Source organism: Leopardus geoffroyi, chromosome D1 (assembly GCF_018350155.1).
Source record: "Leopardus geoffroyi isolate Oge1 chromosome D1, O.geoffroyi_Oge1_pat1.0, whole genome shotgun sequence".
In the NCBI taxonomy this organism is placed as follows: Eukaryota; Metazoa; Chordata; class Mammalia; order Carnivora; family Felidae; genus Leopardus; species Leopardus geoffroyi.
The window spans coordinates 113,741,066-113,760,971 of record NC_059329.1 but is presented as its reverse complement, the minus strand read 5'-3'; the positions used below and the strand labels follow the sequence as shown (position 1 = coordinate 113,760,971).

Genomic DNA, 19,906 nt, shown 5'->3' with positions numbered 1-19,906 from the left:
GTGCTTCCCCCCCGCCCAGACCCAGGCCGGCCGCTCTTGGGGGTCTCTGGGTGGAGGCCCCGGCTCACGCCCCTCTGCCCCGCAGGAGATTGTGCTGGTGGTGTTCTTTGGGACGGAGTACGTGGTCCGCCTCTGGTCGGCAGGCTGCCGGAGCAAGTACGTGGGCGTCTGGGGGCGGCTGCGCTTTGCCCGGAAGCCCATCTCCATCATCGGTGAGTTGTGCCTGCACCCAGGGGGGCTTCGCGCGAGGTTTCGGGGCGCGGGCTGGCACCCTCCCCAGAAAGGGGGACCCGGCAGCCTGGGAGCGGGGCTGGGAGGTGGGCCGGGTGGGCCCGTGTGCCTGAGACGGAGGGCCGCTCTCCCATCCGAGTGGCCCTGTCCTCCTGACCGCCAGGCCCCTTCCCCCGAGCCAGCGGCCTGGCTGTTGACGCGCCGCCCTTCCCCCCGCAGACCTCATCGTGGTCCTGGCCTCCATGGTTGTCCTCTGCGTGGGCTCCAAAGGGCAGGTGTTCGCCACCTCGGCCATCAGGTACACCTGGGCCACAAGCTCTCCCGGCTGGGGGTGCGAGGGCCGCGGGGCAGCGTGCTGGGTGGGGGCACGCGCTCAGGCGCCACAGCGAGGTCGGCCGCCCGGGTTTGAGAGCCAGCGAGAGCACCTCTGGGCCTGGGGCTGTGACCTCCCCCATCTGGGGGCCTCAGTTTGCCCATCTGTAAACCGGGGTGATCCCAGGGCCGTGCCCAGAAGGTGGTCTGGGGACCAAAGGGATTTGGAGGTGGACAGGTCCAGCTGGGGCCTGGCATGCCCCCCCCCCACCCAGCCCTGACCCTGTGCTTGAGGGGGGGGGGGGGCAGGGAGGCTGGCACGGCAGTGAGCGGGCAGACCCAGAGCCAGGCTTTGAGGGGCCGAGCGGGGGCCCGGGGCTGTTGCGAGGCGCCTGGGCCGGTGAGTCGGGGGCAGGGGCACAGAGGTGTCTCCCCCGCAGGGGCATCCGCTTCCTCCAGATCCTGAGGATGCTGCACGTTGATCGCCAGGGAGGCACCTGGAGGCTGCTGGGTTCTGTGGTCTTCATCCATCGCCAGGTGGGTGGTCTGGCTGGGGCGCGGGGGTCCCGGCTGTGGTGCCCGCATCCTGGCCGGCCGGGCGGACGATGTGCCCGTGTTCCTTCCAGCTGGGGACAAGAGGCTGGGGGCAGAGCTAGGGGCAGATGTGCAGGGTGGAGAGAGAATCTGAAAGCGGCAGGCGGGAACAGTCCCCCGACTGAAGACAGGCGTGTCACCACGGGTCTCGTGGCAGAGCCGGGTGGCCGGTGAGCCTGTGTAAGCCGGCCCGTGTGTCCAGGTGGCGGCCGGGGCCCGACCCTGGCCAGTGAGGAGACGGTGGAGACGGGCCCCGCGTGGGCATGTGGACCACGTGGGATCCACGTGGAACCGTCTGGGATAGGCCGAGCTCGCACCGGGCAGGCCCCCGGCCTGTGCCGCCTGCCGAGAAGGTCACAGAGGCCTGGGCAGCCGTGAGTGCTCCGCTGACCCACACCCCTGTGCCCGCACTGCCCCCAGGAGCTCATCACCACCTTGTACATCGGCTTCCTGGGTCTCATCTTCTCCTCGTACTTCGTGTACCTGGCCGAGAAGGACGCCGTGAACGAGTCGGGTCAAGTGGAGTTTGGCAGCTACGCGGATGCCCTGTGGTGGGGGGTGGTGAGTAGAGACGGGCGTCCTGAGCAGCGGAGGGGCGGGAAGCCACCACGGGGGCCGAGGGCACTGCGGGCTCCGGCCACGGGCTCCTCACGCGAACGTGGGGGAGGGTGCCCGCGGGAAGGTTTGGCCAGGAGCCGGCTGCGCGGGGGCTCTCGCTCCGAGGGGGGGACCCACAGTCGACCCTTCGTCTCCGGGCACGTGCCGGGGCCGGGCCGTCTGCTGCCCTTCATCCTGGTGTGGGTGGAGGCGTGTGCCCTGCCGTCTGGGAGGGTTTGCGCTGGCCCCAGGACTATCCCTGCACCAAGGAGCGCCACATTAAACGGCAAACAGCACCGTGACACGAGGGCGGGGGGACCTCCCGAGGAAGCAGTGCTCCCCTGTTGTGGCCGGGCACCAGGCCTGCCTGCGGGTGCCGTAGCTGGGCCCGGCCCGGAGAGGTGCCGGTTCCCCCCCCACAGGGCCCCCAGGCTCTCCTGGCTGTGGAGACGGGCTCCTTGGGTGCCCTGAGGGCAGGGCCCGGCGCCCCAGTTCCACCTGTAAGTGGCCCTGCTGGGCTGGGCAGCTCTCGGCTCCCTGGGCTGCGAGGCTGCAGGAGGGGCGGTCACAAGGGAGAGGGCCGGCAGGGGTCCTGGCGGGTCAGCCTTGCAGGGGGCCAAGGGGACATTCCGCTGAGGACCAGTCATTGCTGTGGACAGCCAGGTGAGGCCTCAGCCAGCCACGTGCGCCCTGAGTCCTGGCCACGTCCTCGCCGTGTGGGCCGTGGAGAGACTGTTCAGGGCATGAAGGGTGCCCCTGACCACACCCTCCACCCACAGCCTGGCTTCGAAGGGAGGGGGGTTCCAGGCACTTGACTGCAGGTGGACCCGGGCCCGGGATCAGCACGCACAAGGCCCCGAGGCGGCCCGGGGCGGACGCGTGCTGTGGGGAGAGACAGGGGCGTGGGCCACGGGCCGGGCCCCCACACTCCCCAGCTTTCCGTGGGGTACGGTGCTCCCTCCTTCAGAGTGCTCTGGGGTGTGAGCAGCCAGTGCCCCGGGAGGGCCTCCCACGGGGCCAGGAGCGGGGGTCAGGGAGACAGCAGTGGACACCGACCCCTGCTTCAAGCTGAGTGCGGCTGCGTGGGGAGGGGAGCCCCTTGGAGCTGGGGGTGCGGCGGCCGATGTCCGGGCTGATCGGGGAGGGGCTGAGGAGAGGGCCCTGGCCTTCACGGGGTGTGGTGACGCCTCGGGGCCAACGCCGTCCCCGGCCCTGGCCGTGTCTGTCCCCAGCCTCTTCCTTCCGGAAAAAGCGGGCCTTGCTCTCCCCTGGGGCTCCCTGCCCTCCTCCAGAAAGGAGGCCCTTCCCAGTCCGTCCAGGTGCGGCAGGAAGCCACCCGGCGGCCCCCCGGGGCGGACACATGCCCCTGCCGTGTCCGTGTTCCACGCCCGTGAGGCCGAGCACACAGAGGGGGCTCCCGACGTGGGCGAGTCTGTGTGTTTTCTGGAAGCTTCCAGCGTGCCAGGCCGCTCGAGGGACCCGACTCGGGGCTGAGGAAAGCCCGGGTTCCGGCCTCCGTCTGCCCGTGCGCCCGTGCCCCCGTAGGCCCAGGCGAGGCGGGCCCCGGCAGGTCTGGGGGCGGGGAGGGGTGGGGAGGGGCGGGTCCCGGTGCCGGGCCCGTGCGGGCACAGGCTGTCCGGAGCCGGGAGGAGGTGTGTGGGTGAGCGCCCGGGGCCCGGCTGATAAGCGGTGCCCAGCCTTGGCACCGGCCTCCCCGCCTTCCCGGGGCCGCCGAGGCTGCTCCCCTGCCCCCCGCCCTCGGCGGAGCAGCGCCCCCACTCCCACACCTGTGCAAACATCCGCCCGCCGGCCGGGAAAACGGCCCCTTTGTGCCCAGCTTGGCACCGGTGCCCCAGCCCTCGCCGTCAGCTGCAGCCCCAGCCTCGGCCACCGCGGGCCCTGGCCCGGCCATTGTTCCCGCCGGGCCCTGCGCCTCTGGGCCACCCCGGGCCCCCCGCCCCCCGGGGCTCCGGGGCAAACGGCTCCCATTCATCGCCGCGGCTGCCCCTGCAGCTGTCCGGGCGGGAGCGGCCCCCGAGCCTTGAGTTATGGGCTGTGTTCCTGGCGCGTCGCGGACAAACAGAGCTCAAGGAAAGCGAGACGGGGCCGGCCCCGACTGGGGCTTTGAAGCCAGTGTGGCGGCCTGTGACTGCGCCCGGCAGTCGCTCCCGACCCGCTCCCGAGGCCCGGCCCCGCTCGCCTCTCCGGAGAGGGGGGGGCGCCGGCCCGGGCCCCGAGGCGCCCCGTCCGGGACGGGCAGAGGAGGGGGTGCCGCCAGGGGCCACCCCGGGGGGGGGGGCGGAGGGGGGAGGGCGAAGGCTCCTGGCCGTGCTGGGGCAGGGGGGGTTCCGGTCCCCACACCGGGTCCGCCTCACTCCCCACGGCCGGGCCGGGGGCTGGCCAGAAGCCATACCCGCTTCTCAGCGTGTCGCGGGCCAGAGCCCGCGAGGGGGCGTCTGGGCCGCGGGAGTCCGGCGGGTGGGTGGGAGAAGGGCTGTGGGTGCCACGGGGGCGGCCCCGGGTGTCCTCAGCACGGAGGTCCAGCGGTGTCCGTGGTACGAACGAAGCGCGGACGGGCCCGTGGAGCGGTTCCGTCCGTGGCCCCGAGGACAGTGGCTGTGCCAGGCTCCCGGGGCGGCTGTAACCAAGTCCCGCAGACCGAGGCGCTCAAAGCGTGAGAAACGTGTCCTCCCCCAGTCTGGAGACCAGAAGTCCGAGATCAAAGCCTGGGCAGGGCTGCGCCCGCCACGGAGGCTCTCGGGGAGGGTCCTTCCTGCCCGTGCTAGTTTCCGGGGGGTTCGGGCGTCCCCGCGCTGGTGGCCGCATCTTCTGCCTCTTGTAAGGACACTGTCGTTGGCTTGGGACCTGCCTGGATGAATGAAGCAGGACCATCTCAGCTCGGGATCTTAACGTGACCACCTCGACAGAGGCCCTGTTTCCCAAGACACTCCCGTTCTGAGGGTCTCGCGGACATGAATGTTGGGGGGGATGCTATTCCGCAGCCCGGGACTGCCGTGTGCCGGCCAGACTTCACGAGAAGTCCCCTCGCCTCCCCCAGCCCCAGTCCCTAGGTTGTCCAGCGAGGGCGGCAGCTCAAAGGCTGCGTTTCTCCCGCCCCCACCCCCCCGTGCCCCCACGCCGGGTGGGGACGCCCGGCTCTGGTGTGCAAACCCCCTGTTCCCCCAGGTGTGGCGCCCCGTGACTGGCTGCTGAGGTGTTTGGGGAGGATTTAAGACCTTTTTCTGTGCCCTTGGAACAAAATGCGTTTGTTTGTGTTAAAGTTTGAGTGGAGGGAAAAGCCGTTTTTGCAAACACGGGCTCCTCTGTTTAGCGCCCGGGGGTCTCTAAAATCGGGAGGCTGCTGGGCTCTGTTTACCCCCCGCGTCTAAATTTAGAATTTAGCGCAAAAACGCTGGAAGCCCGTCCCTGCGTTTCAGCCCGACCCTTGCCAGTCTCGGCAGCTGGCGGCTCCAGAGGGGTCCGGGCTCCGGGGCTCCTACATCCTGGTAGTGTGAGGCCACAGGGGTCTGGGGGCTGAGGAAGGGCCTGCGTGAGGACAGGACCCCCCCCAGACGTCCACGTGCACCTCATCTGAAGCTGGAAAAACCGAGGCCCTGGGCCCCCAGGGTGGCAGGCCGGGCCCCCAGCCCAGCGCTCAGACCCCACCCGTTCCAGGCCTCGTTCTCTGCTGGAGCTCTCTGCAAAGCCTGAGAGTGCTGTGCAGCTGGGAAGCGAGGTCCGCAGGACCCCAGGCACAGTCTTGTGCCCGTTAGACATCAGGTAGGGGTGAGAGTGGTGGGCTCTGGGAGCCTTCCCCAGGGAAGGACCCGGACAGTGGGTTTTGCAGGATGCGTAGGAGTGCGCAAGGTGAGCACATCTTCTTGTGCTCGCTGTGCACTGGCTGATCCCTGGGGAGGAGTTCTCACGTGACCTGGTGGGCCCAGGGAGGGTGGTACACGGGATTGATTTCTTCTTGGGGCGGGGGGGTTCAGCTCATGTCAGTGAGGGTAGGAGCTTTCCAGCTTCAGCCCCAGGGTGAGACACGTGGTCAGCCTCAGGAGACAGGAAGATAGGAAGCCGTGGTCAGGAGCGGGGGGCAGAGCCACCCGTGGAACTGCATCTCAGCTGCACCGCTGACCGCGTGTGCGTCCTGGTACAGGTCGCCCAACCTCCGTGAGCCCATCTGCAAACTGGGTACAAAATGCGGGCCTCTGCCCACAAACTGTGGGAGAAGTCAAATCAGCGAGGACACGGGAGGTCTGGGGCCCCAGGCGCCCGGCGAGGAGGCAGCGGAGGCGGGCTGCACATTGTGGGGGCCTGTCACCAGCCCGTGTTCTCTAGGCTTTCCCCAAAGCCAGACGCTTGCGACAGACCCTTAGCAAGCTAACTCACGCTACGGTGTTCATGGCCGCCACGATGCCCCAGTCACACCCCTTAGCCCTTCTGCCTTTGAGGGTCCTGCTCCGCCCCCGACCGGCTCCCCACCTCCAGCACCTTCCTCACAGGATGGCCCCTTTCCGTGCATGTGTTTTGGCCTCCCGGAACCCCAAGGACCCCCACGCTTCTGATCCCCATCCCAGGCCCTGGGCCAGGCCCACCGCAGGGAAGGGGCTCGGGAGTGAATGACGCCCTTCATCAGGCCTGGTGGTGGAGACAAGGAGGGCGGGCCAAGGAGTCCAGATGCCTCCTCGGCTGCACCGGTGAACTGGGTCCGGGGCCAGCGAGCACGTGACTGGTCCGGTCCTCGGTTTCCCCGCCCGTAAGATGGAGGGGCAAGCAGAGTGGCTCCGAGGACTGACGTGGGGCTCTCCGCGGGGGCTGCAAGCCCAGGAGGGCAGCAGGTGTGTCTGTGGCCCGGAGCGCCAGGGTTTCCGTGAACGGGAAGACACGCTCGCTGAGAGGCTCTGATCTGCGTGGGTCTGGGTTTGTTTATTGAGTCCTTCCCACGGAAAGGAAGCCTGGCCGGGTGGTTCCCTGGCCCCGCGTGCGTCTGTCCCCTCCACGACCGCTTCCCGCCAGCCAGGCTGGGGCCCCACGGGGGCTGGTGCCGGGCGCACCCTCAGGACAAGCGCCCGAGAAGCCTGCCGCCCGAGGTGTCCCGCCATCCACCCGGCCCCCCGCTCGGTCTGTGACTCTCCCGTCCCCGGCCGTGTCCTTGCAGCCTCCTCGGGGCAGGCTGGTGGCACAGCGTCCGGCCCGGGGTTTGCTCTGCAGCCTTCCCGGGGTCGTGGGAACGCGCCCGCTCAGCCACTTACCAGCGGTGAGGCCTCGCGCACCATGACTGCCCTCTCAGCCTCAGTCTCTCCCTCGGTGGGATGGCCCCTACCTCACGACACTGTCACAGTCGGCCTGCGGTGCGAGCCCCTGAGTGTACCCGCCAGCGTGGTCCCCACGCCTGCTCACGGACGGACAGCCATGACGTCTCCGGCGGGCAAGGCCCATGGGGTGGCCGCGGGCCACCCGCCTCCCCGGCAGGTCGGGGTTTCTGGGCTGGCCCTCCCGTCTCGCTGGGGGCCCACAGGGCCTCCCGCGCCAGGGCGGAGTGTGTGTGAGGGGAAGCTCCCGGGTGCCTCCACGTGTGAGCGGGGACACAGACGCCAGCACGCGCCCCCGCGGCGGCTTCCAGAGGCCGGGGACAGCTCGGTCCCCTGCCCCCCACGGGCCTGTCCCCGGGGCCACACAGCCCTGTCCCCGGCGGTCATGCTGGGTCCCCCCACGTTTGCGGGCCCGGGCGTGCACGTCCGCCCCTGGCGCGCCCCGGTCAGGGGTGCGTGGCAAGTGCTGGGCAGTTAGCACCCTCCCGCAGCTGCCCTTGTCTCTGAATTCGGGAAAAACAAACAGCTCTGTGGGGATGGGCCGTTTCCTCCAAGAGCCCAAGGACGTCATTAACTTGACAAAGCAAGTCTGTGATGGGGTCTGAGAGGTGTGTGCCCTCCCCGGGGTGGGGGATGCCTGGTCGGGCACTCCTGATCTCCGCCGGCCGGCCGGTCCCCAGGAGCCCCAGCACCCCAGACGGCGCGGGGCCAGGGAATGGCACGAGGGGGCCGCCCTGCGGGGCGCGGGTCTGTCTGCTGGGGGAGAGTGTCTCCGGGGACCCTGCTCCACCAGCCCCCAGGGCCGTTCAGGCCGCCCCTGCCCTGCCCCCCCCTCCTCCCCCCCCCCCCCCCCCCCCCCACCGTTCGCTTCCCAGTCAGGGCACATTTTGTTTGTATTTTTATAACCTTCGTATCTATGGTCTTGATGCCTGAGTTTTCCGGTGCCCCCTTGCCCCTGAGCGGGGGGTGCCTTGCTGGCGGCCCCTGCCTCCCCCTGCCTCTCCCCACCCCTCCCTGCCCTGCAGCCATTCCCAAGTTTGTTGGTCTCGGGACTACCTTACGCTCCCGACAATCGCTGCGGAGCCGGGTTATACGACACTCAGCACGCAGGTAAACGCGACGGAATTTTAAAAACGGGTCCATATTAATCCATCACAATGTAAGGCCCATCCCGTGTTTTTATAAATAAAATAATTTTGTGAAAAACTGTATTTTCTGAGAGAGGGCTGGCGCGGCGTCTCAGATGCCCTCACCCCGTCCGCAGCCCCAGCTCTGCCTTCGCTCCGAGCACCCGGGCCCTCGGAGCAGGCAGCTGTGGGCCAGGCCTCACACATGGGGCGCAGGCCTTCTGGGGAGGACGGCCCGCAGCCGAGGGGTGGCCCCCGTACCTGCCAGCTGACTGTCAGGCTTGCCTCTGGCTCTGCCTCGCCGGTGCCCACGCCGAGGCCCAGGCGTGCGCGGCCCGCGTGCAAGTCCCGGAGCGTGGAGGGCTCGGCGTGGGCACCGGCCCCTCCTTACGTGCCCTCACTCGTTCCGAGCGTGCGTGAGATGCTCGCACGCGTGTGTGCTGTGCCCCCTGTGTGGGGGGCACGTTTGTGGGCATGCACCCACCTCCACGGGCTCGGCTGGTCCCTTCGAGGGGCCGGGCAGTAGGCAGCTCAGTGTGCTTGGCGCTCGTGGTGAGATGTGTGGTTTTGAGGGACAGTGACATCGCAGGAGGCCCAGGACCACGGCAGGCGCCCCGGGCCAGGCTCCACAGCGGCCGGCCCCCTCGTGGACGCCCAGCGCTTGTCTGGACCCGCCACGTGCTGATGCGCTTGCTGGTGCCACCGGGCCTCCTGCGCCGTGGCCCCTCTTGCTGCGAGCAGACACGTGTGTCCTTGCCTGCCTGTGGCCCCTGGGTTCCTCCCTCCATGCCCCGTGGCTGGTGGAAGGCGCCCACCGGGGTCCCGGGACGGATGGCGATGAGGCGGACCTCGCCACTTCCCGCCTGGGCCTTGCTCTCAGTCGGAGTCTGTTAAACGGGCCTCCCAGGCCCCGGCCCTGCGTCCCGCCTTCCTCTGGGACTCCTCCGGGCAGGATGTCAAGTGAAGCCTCCACGCAGACCTTCCTGGTCCTGCCCTGGGCCTGGCCTGGAGGCTCCAGAGGGGAGAGGCCGGGCTTCCCAGAACGGACTGGCCGTGACCACAGGGCCGGCACAGGAGGACCTCAAAGGCAGAAGGCCACGTGGCCACTCTGGGCCACCGAGCCTGCTGCCGTGCCGTGCCGTGCGGGTGTGAGGCCCCAGGTCCCCGGGCCAGGCTCCTGCAAAGCCCACGGGCGGCCCCAGTCCCCAGATGCCAGGCAGGCGGGGGCCGGGCATGTCGGGGCTGAGTGGTGCAGCCAGGGCGCGTGCTCACGTCCTGCAGGATGTCTATTCAGGCTCATGCCGGAGGCCCTGGGGGACAAACCTCAGAGGCAAGCAGGACGCAAGCCTGGGGGGCGGGGGCGGGGGCAGGGGCGGCCCTGGGCCCGTGGGCCCACCGCAGGCTCTGCCGGTCGGCTCCCCCACCGAGAAGAAGGCTCGAGCTGCGTCTGGTCCTCTCGGAAGAAGGGCGACTGGAACATCTGGCGCCCGGGGCGGCGTCAGGAAGCAAAGCATCATCCCCGTCCGGGCTCCTGGTGCAGGACCAGCCTCAGTGCGCACGTCCGGCCCCCCGGGGGCTGCGGCACGGCGACGTCGGTGGCCTGGGGGGCGGGCCCCCTGGCCGCGCGTCTGGTGGCAGGCCCCCTGCGCACGCCCGGGGACCCGCTTCCCGTGAGGCACCGGGTCTGGGGGGCCCCGGCCGTCTGCAGGGCTCGCGCCGGCACGGGCTGAGCCTCGGCCGTCCCGGTGGTGGCGGCTGGAGCTCCGCGTCTGTGTCGGCAGAGTGGCGGGCTCGGGCCCGACGGTCACCCGTCCCGGGGCTCTGGGCCTGACCGCCGCCCCCCTGCACCTCCCGCAGGTCACGGTCACCACCATCGGCTACGGGGACAAGGTGCCCCAGACGTGGGTCGGGAAGACCATTGCCTCCTGCTTCTCTGTGTTCGCCATATCCTTCTTCGCGCTCCCGGCGGTAGGTGCTGCCGCCTCCTCCTGGCTCCCGGGCGGGCAGGGTCCCCCCCCCGGGAGCAAGCCCACTCACAGAGGCCCCTGGGAGTCCCCTGCCCCCGCTGCTCCTGGAGGGTGCTTTGCAGCAGGTGTGGGTGGAGGCCGGTGGGGTGCGGCCGGCGCATCCGGCCCAAGGGGTCTCGGGGAGACACCGACAGCAGCCGCCAGGCGAGGGCAGAGGCAGAGTCTGTCCGCCTGGTGGGGGCGCTGGTTCCCTTGCGCGGTGGCCTGGGCCCCACTTTGACCCATGTCTTTCCGAGAAATCACAGATCCCGAGGGCCACACCTTCTAGCTCCCCGAGCGCGTGGAGGTGTGCGCGTCACGCGTGTTTGGTGCACCTGCTGTGTGTGGTGAGCGTGCGTGGGTTGCGTGTGTGCTCTGTGGTCACCTGCGTGTGTCACACAGAGCACATGTGCATCTATGTGTGTGCGTGATTGATCCCCTCTGTGGACGGGGAGCTCCCTCCCTGAGCCGGCCCCATCCATCCCGTTGGCGATCCTGGGGAGGCGGCCGCAGTCCCCCTCGGACGGGGCCGCCTCCTGCCCGCGCCAGCGCCCCGGTGCTGCCCCGTGTCCCCAGCACCTGTGCCCCACAGGCCGGGCCGGGCGGTGGCTGCCTGTGTGGACGCGAGCCCCCGTCTCTGCTCCTTCCCAGGGGATTCTCGGCTCCGGCTTCGCCCTGAAGGTCCAGCAGAAACAGAGGCAGAAACACTTCAACAGGCAGATCCCGGCCGCAGCCTCTCTCATTCAGGTGACGTGCCTGCCGTCCTTAACGTCCGGCCTGGCGTCGGTGGGTTAAGTGCAGGCTGGTGTCCCTTCCGGGAACCAGGAACTACCCTCGGCCACAAAGCTCACGAGACCTTCTTGCTACGGGTCCCTCTGGAACACAGATGAGCCCGTGCTACCACACAGACGTGCTCGGGCCTTCTGGGAAGCGTGGGCGATGCCGACAGGGGGGGCACGGGAACGCGGGGCGCCCACCTCCCTCCCTAGAGGTCCTGTTGGTAGAGTGGGTCCTGGAGGGGGGCGGGCCAGGGGACAGGGATGTGCCCTGGCCCGTCCCGGGTTGGGGTGAACTTTCTGTGGGCCCCTCACCTTCCAGCCACAGTGGCCTCCTTTCGTGGTCACCCCCCTGCTCGGCACAGGGCGAGTCTGGGAGGGAAACCCCGAGGGTCTAGGGCCCTGCTTGTGCAGCACGGGTACCTGCAGGGTGTTCCCCACATCCCACGGGGCTAGGGACTCCCAGGTGACAGCAAGTGAGGCCTGGCGAGCCGACAGCTCAGCCACGCTCTGGGTTCACAGGCCCCTCAGTACCCAACGGGGACCCCAAGGCCGCTGTGACAAGGCCTGGGTGCTGGAGGAGACAGAGGCTAAGAGCGGCAGGGTAAGGAGGGTGGCCTGGAGCCCCTGGATGCTCAGTTCTGTGACCCCAGCCTCCCAGATACACCAGAGGATGGCTGGCTCTTAATTTAGCGCAACAAAGACTTAGGCCGAAAACCGGGTCCCAGACGGTTACCAGCCCCCGCCCGGGGGCAGAGCAGGGATGAGCGGGCCCAGGTCTCGCCCGGGGAGCCGCTGGGCAGGGGTCCTGCGGCACAGGCCCTGTGGGTGTCCAGCCGTAGATGTGGGGCCCTCTGCCCAGCGGGACAGCCACACCCAGTGCCGAATGCCCCTCAGGGACGGTCCTGGGGTCACCCCCGGGGCCCTGGTCTCCTTCGCCATCCGCCCCGGGCAGGGCCCCCTGCACAGGCTCAGCCAGGGGCGCCCCCTCATTCCTCTGAAGCCCTTCCGGACCCTTCCGGAACCCACCGTCTGGGGCCTGGACGGTGGACCTGGACGGGAAGGAAATAGCAGCCGCAGCCATAAAGCCGAGGGGCCGGGCCCCCTCAGGCCTGGTTTTACGGCCCACAGCTTCTCCTTTCGGGGAGACCATAAATCAGGCCCGTAAAACCAGCCCAGGCCGCCGTGGGCAGGCTGCCGGCGGGAGGGGAGCACGGCGGGGTCCTGGCGGAGCCGGTGCTTGGGGGTGAGCACCCCTGCGAAGCCCGGGCTCGGGTGCTGAGCCCGAGGGGTGCGGACACGTCCGCCACGGCAGGACTGGGGCCCGGAGGAGGGAACGCAGACCGGACCCGGGCGGGAAGCGGGCGGCGGCCTTACGTTTGTGGGGATGGTGGGACACAGAGGTGGCACGTGGCCGTGGAGGGGCCAGGCCTGTGGCCGTCCCCTGAGCGTCCCGGGCAGGGAAGGCTGCTGTGTCTGTCCAGGTCCCCAGCCTGGGTGGTGTCACGGCCTCCCACGAACCCTGCCAGCTCCCCTGTCTGCTCCCTGCTGTCTGTTCCCTGCTGCCTACCCGGACACGGCGTGTCCTCCACTCGGATCCCGTGCAGTGGTGTCCCCTCCTCTGGGTCGTTCCTGTGTGGCGGTCGCCACGGGCATCTCTCTAGGATGCGGGTCCAGGGCTCCCCACGGCGGCAGGCTGTGCCCGGGCTCCGGGACGCCATATGTGGGCCTCTGGGAGGGGCCCGCCCCCCCACGCCCCCTGCCCCCCCTACCCCCTGCCCGGTGTCCCACAGGCCCCGGGTGTCCTCAGTGTCTGCGTCCGTCCCTGCACTCGCCGTGCGTGCCCCGGGGAGAAGCAGCCGAAGGGTGTCTGCGTCTGCGGGTGGGGCCTCCGTGGCGCCCGAGCCGTGGGTACCGGCCCGTGGGTTAGGCCGTGAGCTGCCTGGCGCGGGAGCAGCCCCGGGAGGTGGGGGGCTGGCACGCAGGCCAGGGTGCGGGCGGGCCTGGCGGCTGACCGCGTCTCCCCTGTGCCTGTTCAGACGGCGTGGAGGTGCTATGCGGCCGAGAACCCCGAGTCCTCCACCTGGAACATCTACGTCCGGAAACCCACCCGGAGCCACACCCTGCTGTCCCCCAGCCCCAAGCCCAAGAAGTCTGTCATGGTAACAGCCCCCACCTGCCTCCTGCAGGGATCCCTCGTGAGCGGGGGTGGGGGGCTGGGGAGGCCCTGGGGGCCACGGCTGCTGGCCGGGGTTCGGCCCTGGCATTTCAGCGGCGCCACATCAGGGCACTGGTGCCACTCTGGGCCCTGGGGGTGGGCGCCTGTGCTGGGTCCTGCCACCTGGGGGTCCCCCTGGCTCGGGGCCACGTAGGGCTGGTGCTCCCAGGCCAGGACTGTGGGAGGCCCACAGGGGGCGCCCCCGGGAACAGGACGGGCTGGGTTCTGGCCAGAGGTTGGGAACAAGGCTCTCGAGAGGGCCCTGATGTCAGGCTTTCTGTGCCGGGGACGGCAGGTGCCGGTCAGGACGGAGGTCTCTCCCCAGCTCGGGGAAGTCGGTCTTCGGGTCGTGGTGCAGGGGGCTCGGGCAGGCTCTGAGCAAGAGTGTCACGATGGGGCCGGTGTGGGGACTGAGGGGGGCACCCAGGCCTCCTGTTGCCAGCTGCCCCTGACGCCTCTGCACTCGCTGTTCCCTTGCCAAACGCCCTCACCGGCTCCCACACCTCCTCCTCCACGTCACCTCTGCCGGCCCCAGGCTGTCCCCCCGATGGCCCCCACCGCGTGCCGGAACTCCCGGTGGCCACAGCCCTAGTCCCCACGTGCCCGCTTGTATGTGTACCTGTCCGGTTTCCCGTCCGCCGGCCCCTTCAGCCCGAGCCCCCAGGCAGCGCCTGTGCCGAGCCCCCCCCACAGCACCCCTGTCTGCTGGCCCTGAGGCCTGGCTCCCTGGCTGGTGCCCTTGGGGGCTGCTAAGGGGTTCTGGGGCTGGGGACCCCCGGGAATGCCAGCTTGCTGCTCGTGGTCTTAGGTAAAGAAGAAGAAGTTCAAACTGGACAAGGACAACGGGGTGAGTCCCGGAGAGAAGACGCTCACGGTCCCCCACATCACATGCGAGCCCGTGTCAGAAAAGCGGAGGCCAGACCACTTCTCCGTGGACACCTGCGACAGCCCTGGTGAGGAGCCTTCGCCCAGGGTGGCGGTGTGGGGACGGGGACGGGCGCTCAGCTCCCACTGACCTGGCGTCTGCCCGCCAAGGCCCTGCCCTCCCCCCACAGACCCCGCCCCGGAGGGACCCTTCCTCCGGCTCTGTTGCGGACTCTGGGCTGCGGGTGCCGGGCCCCGCCTCGGTCCCGCTGTGCGGCCGGCGCCCCGTGCCAGGCAGAAGGGAGGTGGCCCATGCGTGCGGACCCCCCGGTCTTGGTGGTGGGGGGGGGGGTGGGTGTCCCGAGCCAGCGCTGCGTGCCCGCGTCTGTCCTCGACGCCGTGCGCCTCTGCTCGTGCGTCACTGCCATGTGGGTCTCTCCCTCCTTGGACCTCTTCCCGGCACCCACCAGAACGTGCTGGCACATTGGCAGTCGGGAGGGCAGTGTCACTGTCTTAGACGTGGCAGAAGGGGGACAAGCGTATATTGTTCCTGACCCTTTGTGCTTACGGGCGCCTGGCCCGCCAAGTGCTCGGTTCTCGGGCGGCTGACCCCCGGTGTTTCCTCCCGCATTTGGTCACGGTCCCCCGGAAGAAGGGCACAAAGTGTTCCGGAAAAGGGCTGCGGCTGCTGCCTGCTCCTTGGGGCTGTCGGTGGACCGGGCGGGGGCGCCCACCCCGCCGGGCACCGGGCCACCGTGGCCCCGTCGCAGGCGGTTGGGATTCCGCTCTGGCCTGAATTTGGCCACATCGCTGGTGAGCCCCCGGGACGCGCTCCCCGCCGCCCCCCAGAGTGGGCACAAGGAACAATTGTGCCAACGAGTGCCCGGCGGCCCCCCCAACTCCGGATTCAGGGGCAGGACCATTGTCGCGATGCAAATGGGGGCTCTCTGCAAATGCTAATGGGCAGGTCGGGGTGGGTGGAAGCCTCTCGTGCTGTTTGCTGAGTGTGGAACTGTCCATTCAGCCCGGTTGCTGTTATTAAGTACCCAGTGCTGCTTGCAGAATGTTAATGAGGCACGAGTGCAGGGACAGTCAGGCCCCCTTTGTGGGGTGCTTTCGCAGGGAGTTTTCCTTTCCCGCCAGCACGAGTCAGCCCAGCCTGGAGCCGCTGTGTTTCTGGGGCCTCCGCTGTGGGCCTCGAGTGGCCCCCAGCCTCCGGACGGTACCCGGGGCCCTCGAGAGCCCTGGTCGGGGGAGAGGGGGCCTCATCCCAGCCAGGGCCCGCAGCCCCAGCCCCCACATGGCAGGGCGCAAGCAGCCACGCTGAGTACCCCACCCCCCGCCACTGGCCGCACCGAGGCCTGGCGCCCGAGCCTCGTGCCGCACCCCTGCACACCCCGTCCTCCAGGCTCCCGTCCGCATTTCTCGTGCAGGTTCCAGCCCCCGGCTGCTCACGCTGTCCTGGTCGTCAGGACCCTGCTCCGTGCGCGTGAGGGTGAGGCCCCGGGGCGAGGCGGGCCTTGGCATCAGGGAGGAAGACGCGCGGGCGTCTGGGGCACGAGCCCCCGGCTCGGCCTGGTTGGGCCCGCGGGCTTCCTGGAGGAGGTGGTGTTAATGCTGAGTACAGCTGGCCGGGGAGGGGAAGGAAGGATCAGCGGCTGTGATGGAGTTGCCGTGGGGGGAACAGTCGCGCTTCCGGGCGGGATCACGTCGTCACCCCCCACCCCCGCCCCGGGCCCGCCACCTGCACACCTCAGGTGTGGTGGGTGTGGGGCCGCCCTCCTGTGGAGAGGCCCACGTGGGCTCCTGCCGTGCTGACCCTCCTTCCTAAGACGGGAGCGGTGCCCAGGAGCCTGCGGGTGTCGGACGGGCGCTGGGAGTCCACGGGGCAGGCGTGGCTGCGGGCAGCCCTGTGCCCTCTGAGGCTCGCCCAGGAGTGGCACGGATGGGGACAGGGCAGGACAAGCCTCGGGCCAGGCCAGCGCCTGGAGTGACGTGGTGGCTGTGGGGCTGGGGGTCAGAGGAGTCAAGGCCAGCGGGAGGAGCTCCCGTAGACCCGGGCAGCCTGGGGGCGACCCCTGAGGGCAGGCGGGCCGTGAGGCGCTGGGGGCACCCTCACTTCCGTCTCAAGGTGGTCAGAGCCGACCGAGTCCCCAGCCTGCGTGGGGCCTGCCGCTCACGAGCCCAATTCGGGGGACACAGTCTGCGGCCCCACCCGCCGGGCCTGGCCTGTCGCCCGCCCCGCGCTCCGGATCCCACCCCACCCCCCTCACACGCCGCCCCTGCCCCGTGTCTTGCCTTGTGAATCCCCTGAATCTGTCGCTTGTTGGGTTCGTGGACACTTGCCGATATTTACCAGCAGATCCGCTGGATTCCGTCTCAGGGTTTAACATCCTTCTTCCTGAAGGCCCTTCGGCTGTTCCTTCAGTGACGGTCTGTTGGGGGTCAACCCGGTCTTTGCCCCGAGCCTCCGTGTTCCGACTTTGCTGTCGGATGGGGGTCTGGCTGGGGGAAGGTTCCGGGTTGAGATCTGCATTCTCTGTGAACCCTCGGCAGGTGTGTTGTCCAGCTGTGCGGCCATCCTCGGGAGTGGCCCGGCCCCCTCTGGAGACTTCGAGGGCCTTCCCTTGGATGTCGGTGCTGGGTAGTTCCAGGACGGTGACCCAGGGCGGTGCATTCTCTCTGTTCGTCCCGCTGTGGTTTGCTGCTGTGATAAACCTGCGGGTTTATGTCTTTCATCCAATGTGGAAAGTTAGCACAGTCCCGTCACAGGTTACCGCCTCCCCTAAATGCTCTGACCTGCCCTCGAAACGCCTGCCTGACCCCCGCGTCCTGGCCTCCCGGGCCGTCTCTGGTATTTTCCTGCTCAGTCTCCCTGCACTGCATTCTAGCAGCTTCCTTCCAGTTTGCTAACTGTGCCGCTGTGTCTAACCCACGGGTTAATCCACCCGCCGAGATGTTAGTTTCCGTTACTTCTGCGCCTCTGCGGGTGAGGGCGTCATCTGCTTGGCCTGTGTCTTCCTCATGACTTACAACTTGGAATGTCCGAGTCATTTGAATGCACTCATTCCGTCACCAGGGTGACGTCATGTCACCATCCGTGGTTCTCAGAGAGTCTAACTCTGCTCCCCGTGGCTCCCCCAACTTTTTCTCACGATGGCTTGTTTCCCCGTGGGTCTGTAAGCGTGGGCTCCTTCTCGTGGTGCCCCCCCCGTGCACCCTGTTGAGGGGACACCTCTCTAGAGAAGCTGTCCCTTGCGCAGGGTGACCCCGTGAACCTGTGCAGAACGTTTGTGGTGCGGGTTTATAGGTATGGGGTTTTCTAGACGACCGTGAGGGGTCAATGCAAACCCAGCCTCTTGTCAGAACGAGCCTGTCCCCACGTATCAGGGGGAGGCTTTTTACTTTTATTCCGAGAAAACAGGCCAACACCAACGAATTTTCATTTTTCTCCGCATTTGCCAGTGCGCGGGCTGGTTCGCTGGCTTCTGTCTCGCTTTCTGCGTGTGATTTGAGTGCACCCTCCCGCCGTCCCTTATCCAGTCCACGCCGTGGCTCCTGGCGTGAGCGGACACCGTGCTGCCTGCACACGGCCGCCGTTCCAGAGGCGGCTTCACTCCTGGCCCTTGGGGACGCCCCCCGTGGAGCCCATAGGAGACGTTTGCTCGTTCCAGCGAGCTCGTTTGGGAGTTCGTAGAGAGAGGCCTTTGACGAAACCAGGTCTGCTCGTTGCCGAAATCCAGGTCCTCGTCCTGGCGACAGAGCGTCCCCAGCAAGGGAAGCCCTGAGCTCCTCAACGGCAGAGGGCTGGACGGTGACACTCCGGGTTGGAACTTCCCTGGGGGGGGGGAGGGTCCCTCGAATCACGAGGAGAGTTTAACCCAGACCCGGGCTGCCCCCACTGAGATTTCAGGTCCCAGCATGTGCGGGGAGGCCCGGGGGGCATGTCCGTAACGAGTCCCCAGGTTTCTCTGGGCCCTGTCCCTGTGAGCCTGAGGATGAGGCCGGGCACCGGGCTTCTGTGACTTCCAGGGCGGCCTCACCTGGGTTGCGGGAGAAGGTCCTTGTTTGGGGCCCCCTCCTGGCCCCCGCACCGGGGTTCGGGTTGGCCGTTCATTATAATGGCTCTCTGTCGATAGAAGAGAGGGAGGGTCTTGGTAAAGACCACCCCGAGTCAGCTGCAGCCGACACACGTAGCGAGGAAAGACGGGCTGCTGTTCCCTGCAGTCGGGATCTTGGCGAGGATGTCTGCTCTTACCAGTTCTGCTCCGCCCCAACTTGGAGGTTCTAGCCTGCAGGACGGTCCAGAAGCAGAAATCCCGGGCGGACGGTCCAGAGGCGGAAACCCCGGGCGCCCAGGCTGGGAAGGAGCACGTGAGTGGAGCCGGGTCAACACTCAAACGTCACGTCTACATCTGTGTTCCGGCAGCCCGTACTCTGAGGTCGACAGCATTTACGGTAACATCGAAAACATGGCATCCTGGGGCGCCTGGGTGGCTCAGTCGGTGGAGCGTCCGACTTCGGCTCAGGTCACGATCTCGCGGTTGACGAGTTCGAGCCCCGCGTCGGGCCCTGTGCTGACGGCTCGGAGCCTGGAGCCCGCTTCGGATTCTGTGTCTCCCTCTCTGTCTGCCCCTCCCCCACTCACGCTCTGTCTCTCAAAATAAATAAATAAACATCTAAAAAAAATTTAAAGATTTATATGAAAAGCAGGCCGGGTTTGAACATTCACCCAAGAAGATGTACAGATAAGCACGTGAGGATATATTCAGCACCATCGGTTATTAGGGAAACGCAAACTAAAACCACAATGAGATGTTACTACGCAATTATATTGGCTACAGTTAAGAACGTTTTGCCGCGTGTCGTGGTTTCACGAGGGAAGCTTCCATCACTCACACGAGTGCTGCCCAGGACGCGGGCACCGAGCCCTTCACGCGCTCCCGCTGGACACTCGAACGGCACAGCTGCTCTAGAGAGCAGGCTGCGAGTTTCTGAGAACATTATGTGTGCACCTGCCATATTATGCAGCCATTCCGTTCCTGAATGAGCATCCAGGAGGAAAAAGAACAGAGAGCAGACGTGTATACGGACGCTTGGACGTGGAATATCACCGTCGTCGTGTTTTCTGAAAACTGGAAACAGTGCAGATACCCCTCGTGGTTTAGCCCACACAGTGAAGTAGTCCTCAGTAATCAGAAAGAACGGGCCATGAGTATACACACCGGCCTGGATAAATGCCAGAATAATGATGGTGAGTGAAAGAAGCCAGACTGGAAGGAAGGAAGGAAGGAAGGAAGGAAGGAAGGAAGGGAGGAAGGAAGGAAGGAAGGAAGGGAGGAAGGAAGGAAGAGAGGAAGGAAGGAAGGAAGGGAGGAAGGAAGGAAGGAAGGGAGGAAGGAAGGAAGGGAGGAAGGAAGGAAGAGAGGAAGGAAGGAAGGAAGAGAGGAAGGAAGGAAGGAAGGAAGGAAGGGAGGAAGGAAGGAAGAGAGGAAGGAAGGAAGGAAGAGAGGAAGGGAGGAAGGAAGGAAGGGAGGAAGGAAGGAAGGGAGGAAGGAAGGAAGAGAGGAAGGAAGGAAGGAAGAGAGGAAGGAAGGAAGGAAGGAAGGGAGGAAGGAAGGAAGAGAGGAAGGAAGGAAGGAAGGAAGGGAGGAAGGAAGGGAGGAAGGAAGGAAGGGAGGAAGGAAGGAAGAGAGGAAGGAAGGAAGGAAGGAAGGGAGGAAGGAAGGGAGGAAGGAAGGAAGGGAGGAAGGAAGGAAGAGAGGAAGGAAGGAAGGAAGGAAGGAAGGGAGGGAGGAAGGAAGGGAGGGAGGAAGGAAGGAAGGAAGAAGGAAGGAAGGAAGGAAGGAAGGAAGGGAGGAAGGAA

The 19,906-nt window shown here is 67.4% G+C and overlaps 1 protein-coding gene across 9 annotated transcripts in view; it reads left to right on the top strand.

Moving 5' to 3' along the window:
- Positions 1-19,906, top strand: part of KCNQ1 (potassium voltage-gated channel subfamily Q member 1) — a 321,574-nt gene that overhangs the window by 79,901 nt on the left and 221,767 nt on the right. For 8 of the 9 annotated variants that reach the window (XR_006714357.1, XM_045486309.1, XM_045486307.1 and 5 more), the window contains exons 3-10: positions 86-212; positions 451-529; positions 984-1,080; positions 1,558-1,698; positions 10,034-10,144; positions 10,834-10,929; positions 12,998-13,120; positions 13,985-14,129. Coding sequence is in view for 8 of the 9 variants with exons in the window: in XM_045486309.1 (XP_045342265.1) it covers positions 86-212; positions 451-529; positions 984-1,080; positions 1,558-1,698; positions 10,034-10,144; positions 10,834-10,929; positions 12,998-13,120; positions 13,985-14,129 (919 nt within the window). In the remaining variant the exon portion in view is untranslated. The remainder of the gene's footprint in view (positions 1-85; positions 213-450; positions 530-983; positions 1,081-1,557; positions 1,699-10,033; positions 10,145-10,833; positions 10,930-12,997; positions 13,121-13,984; positions 14,130-19,906) is intronic. The other variant, XM_045486311.1, reaches the window with a different exon arrangement.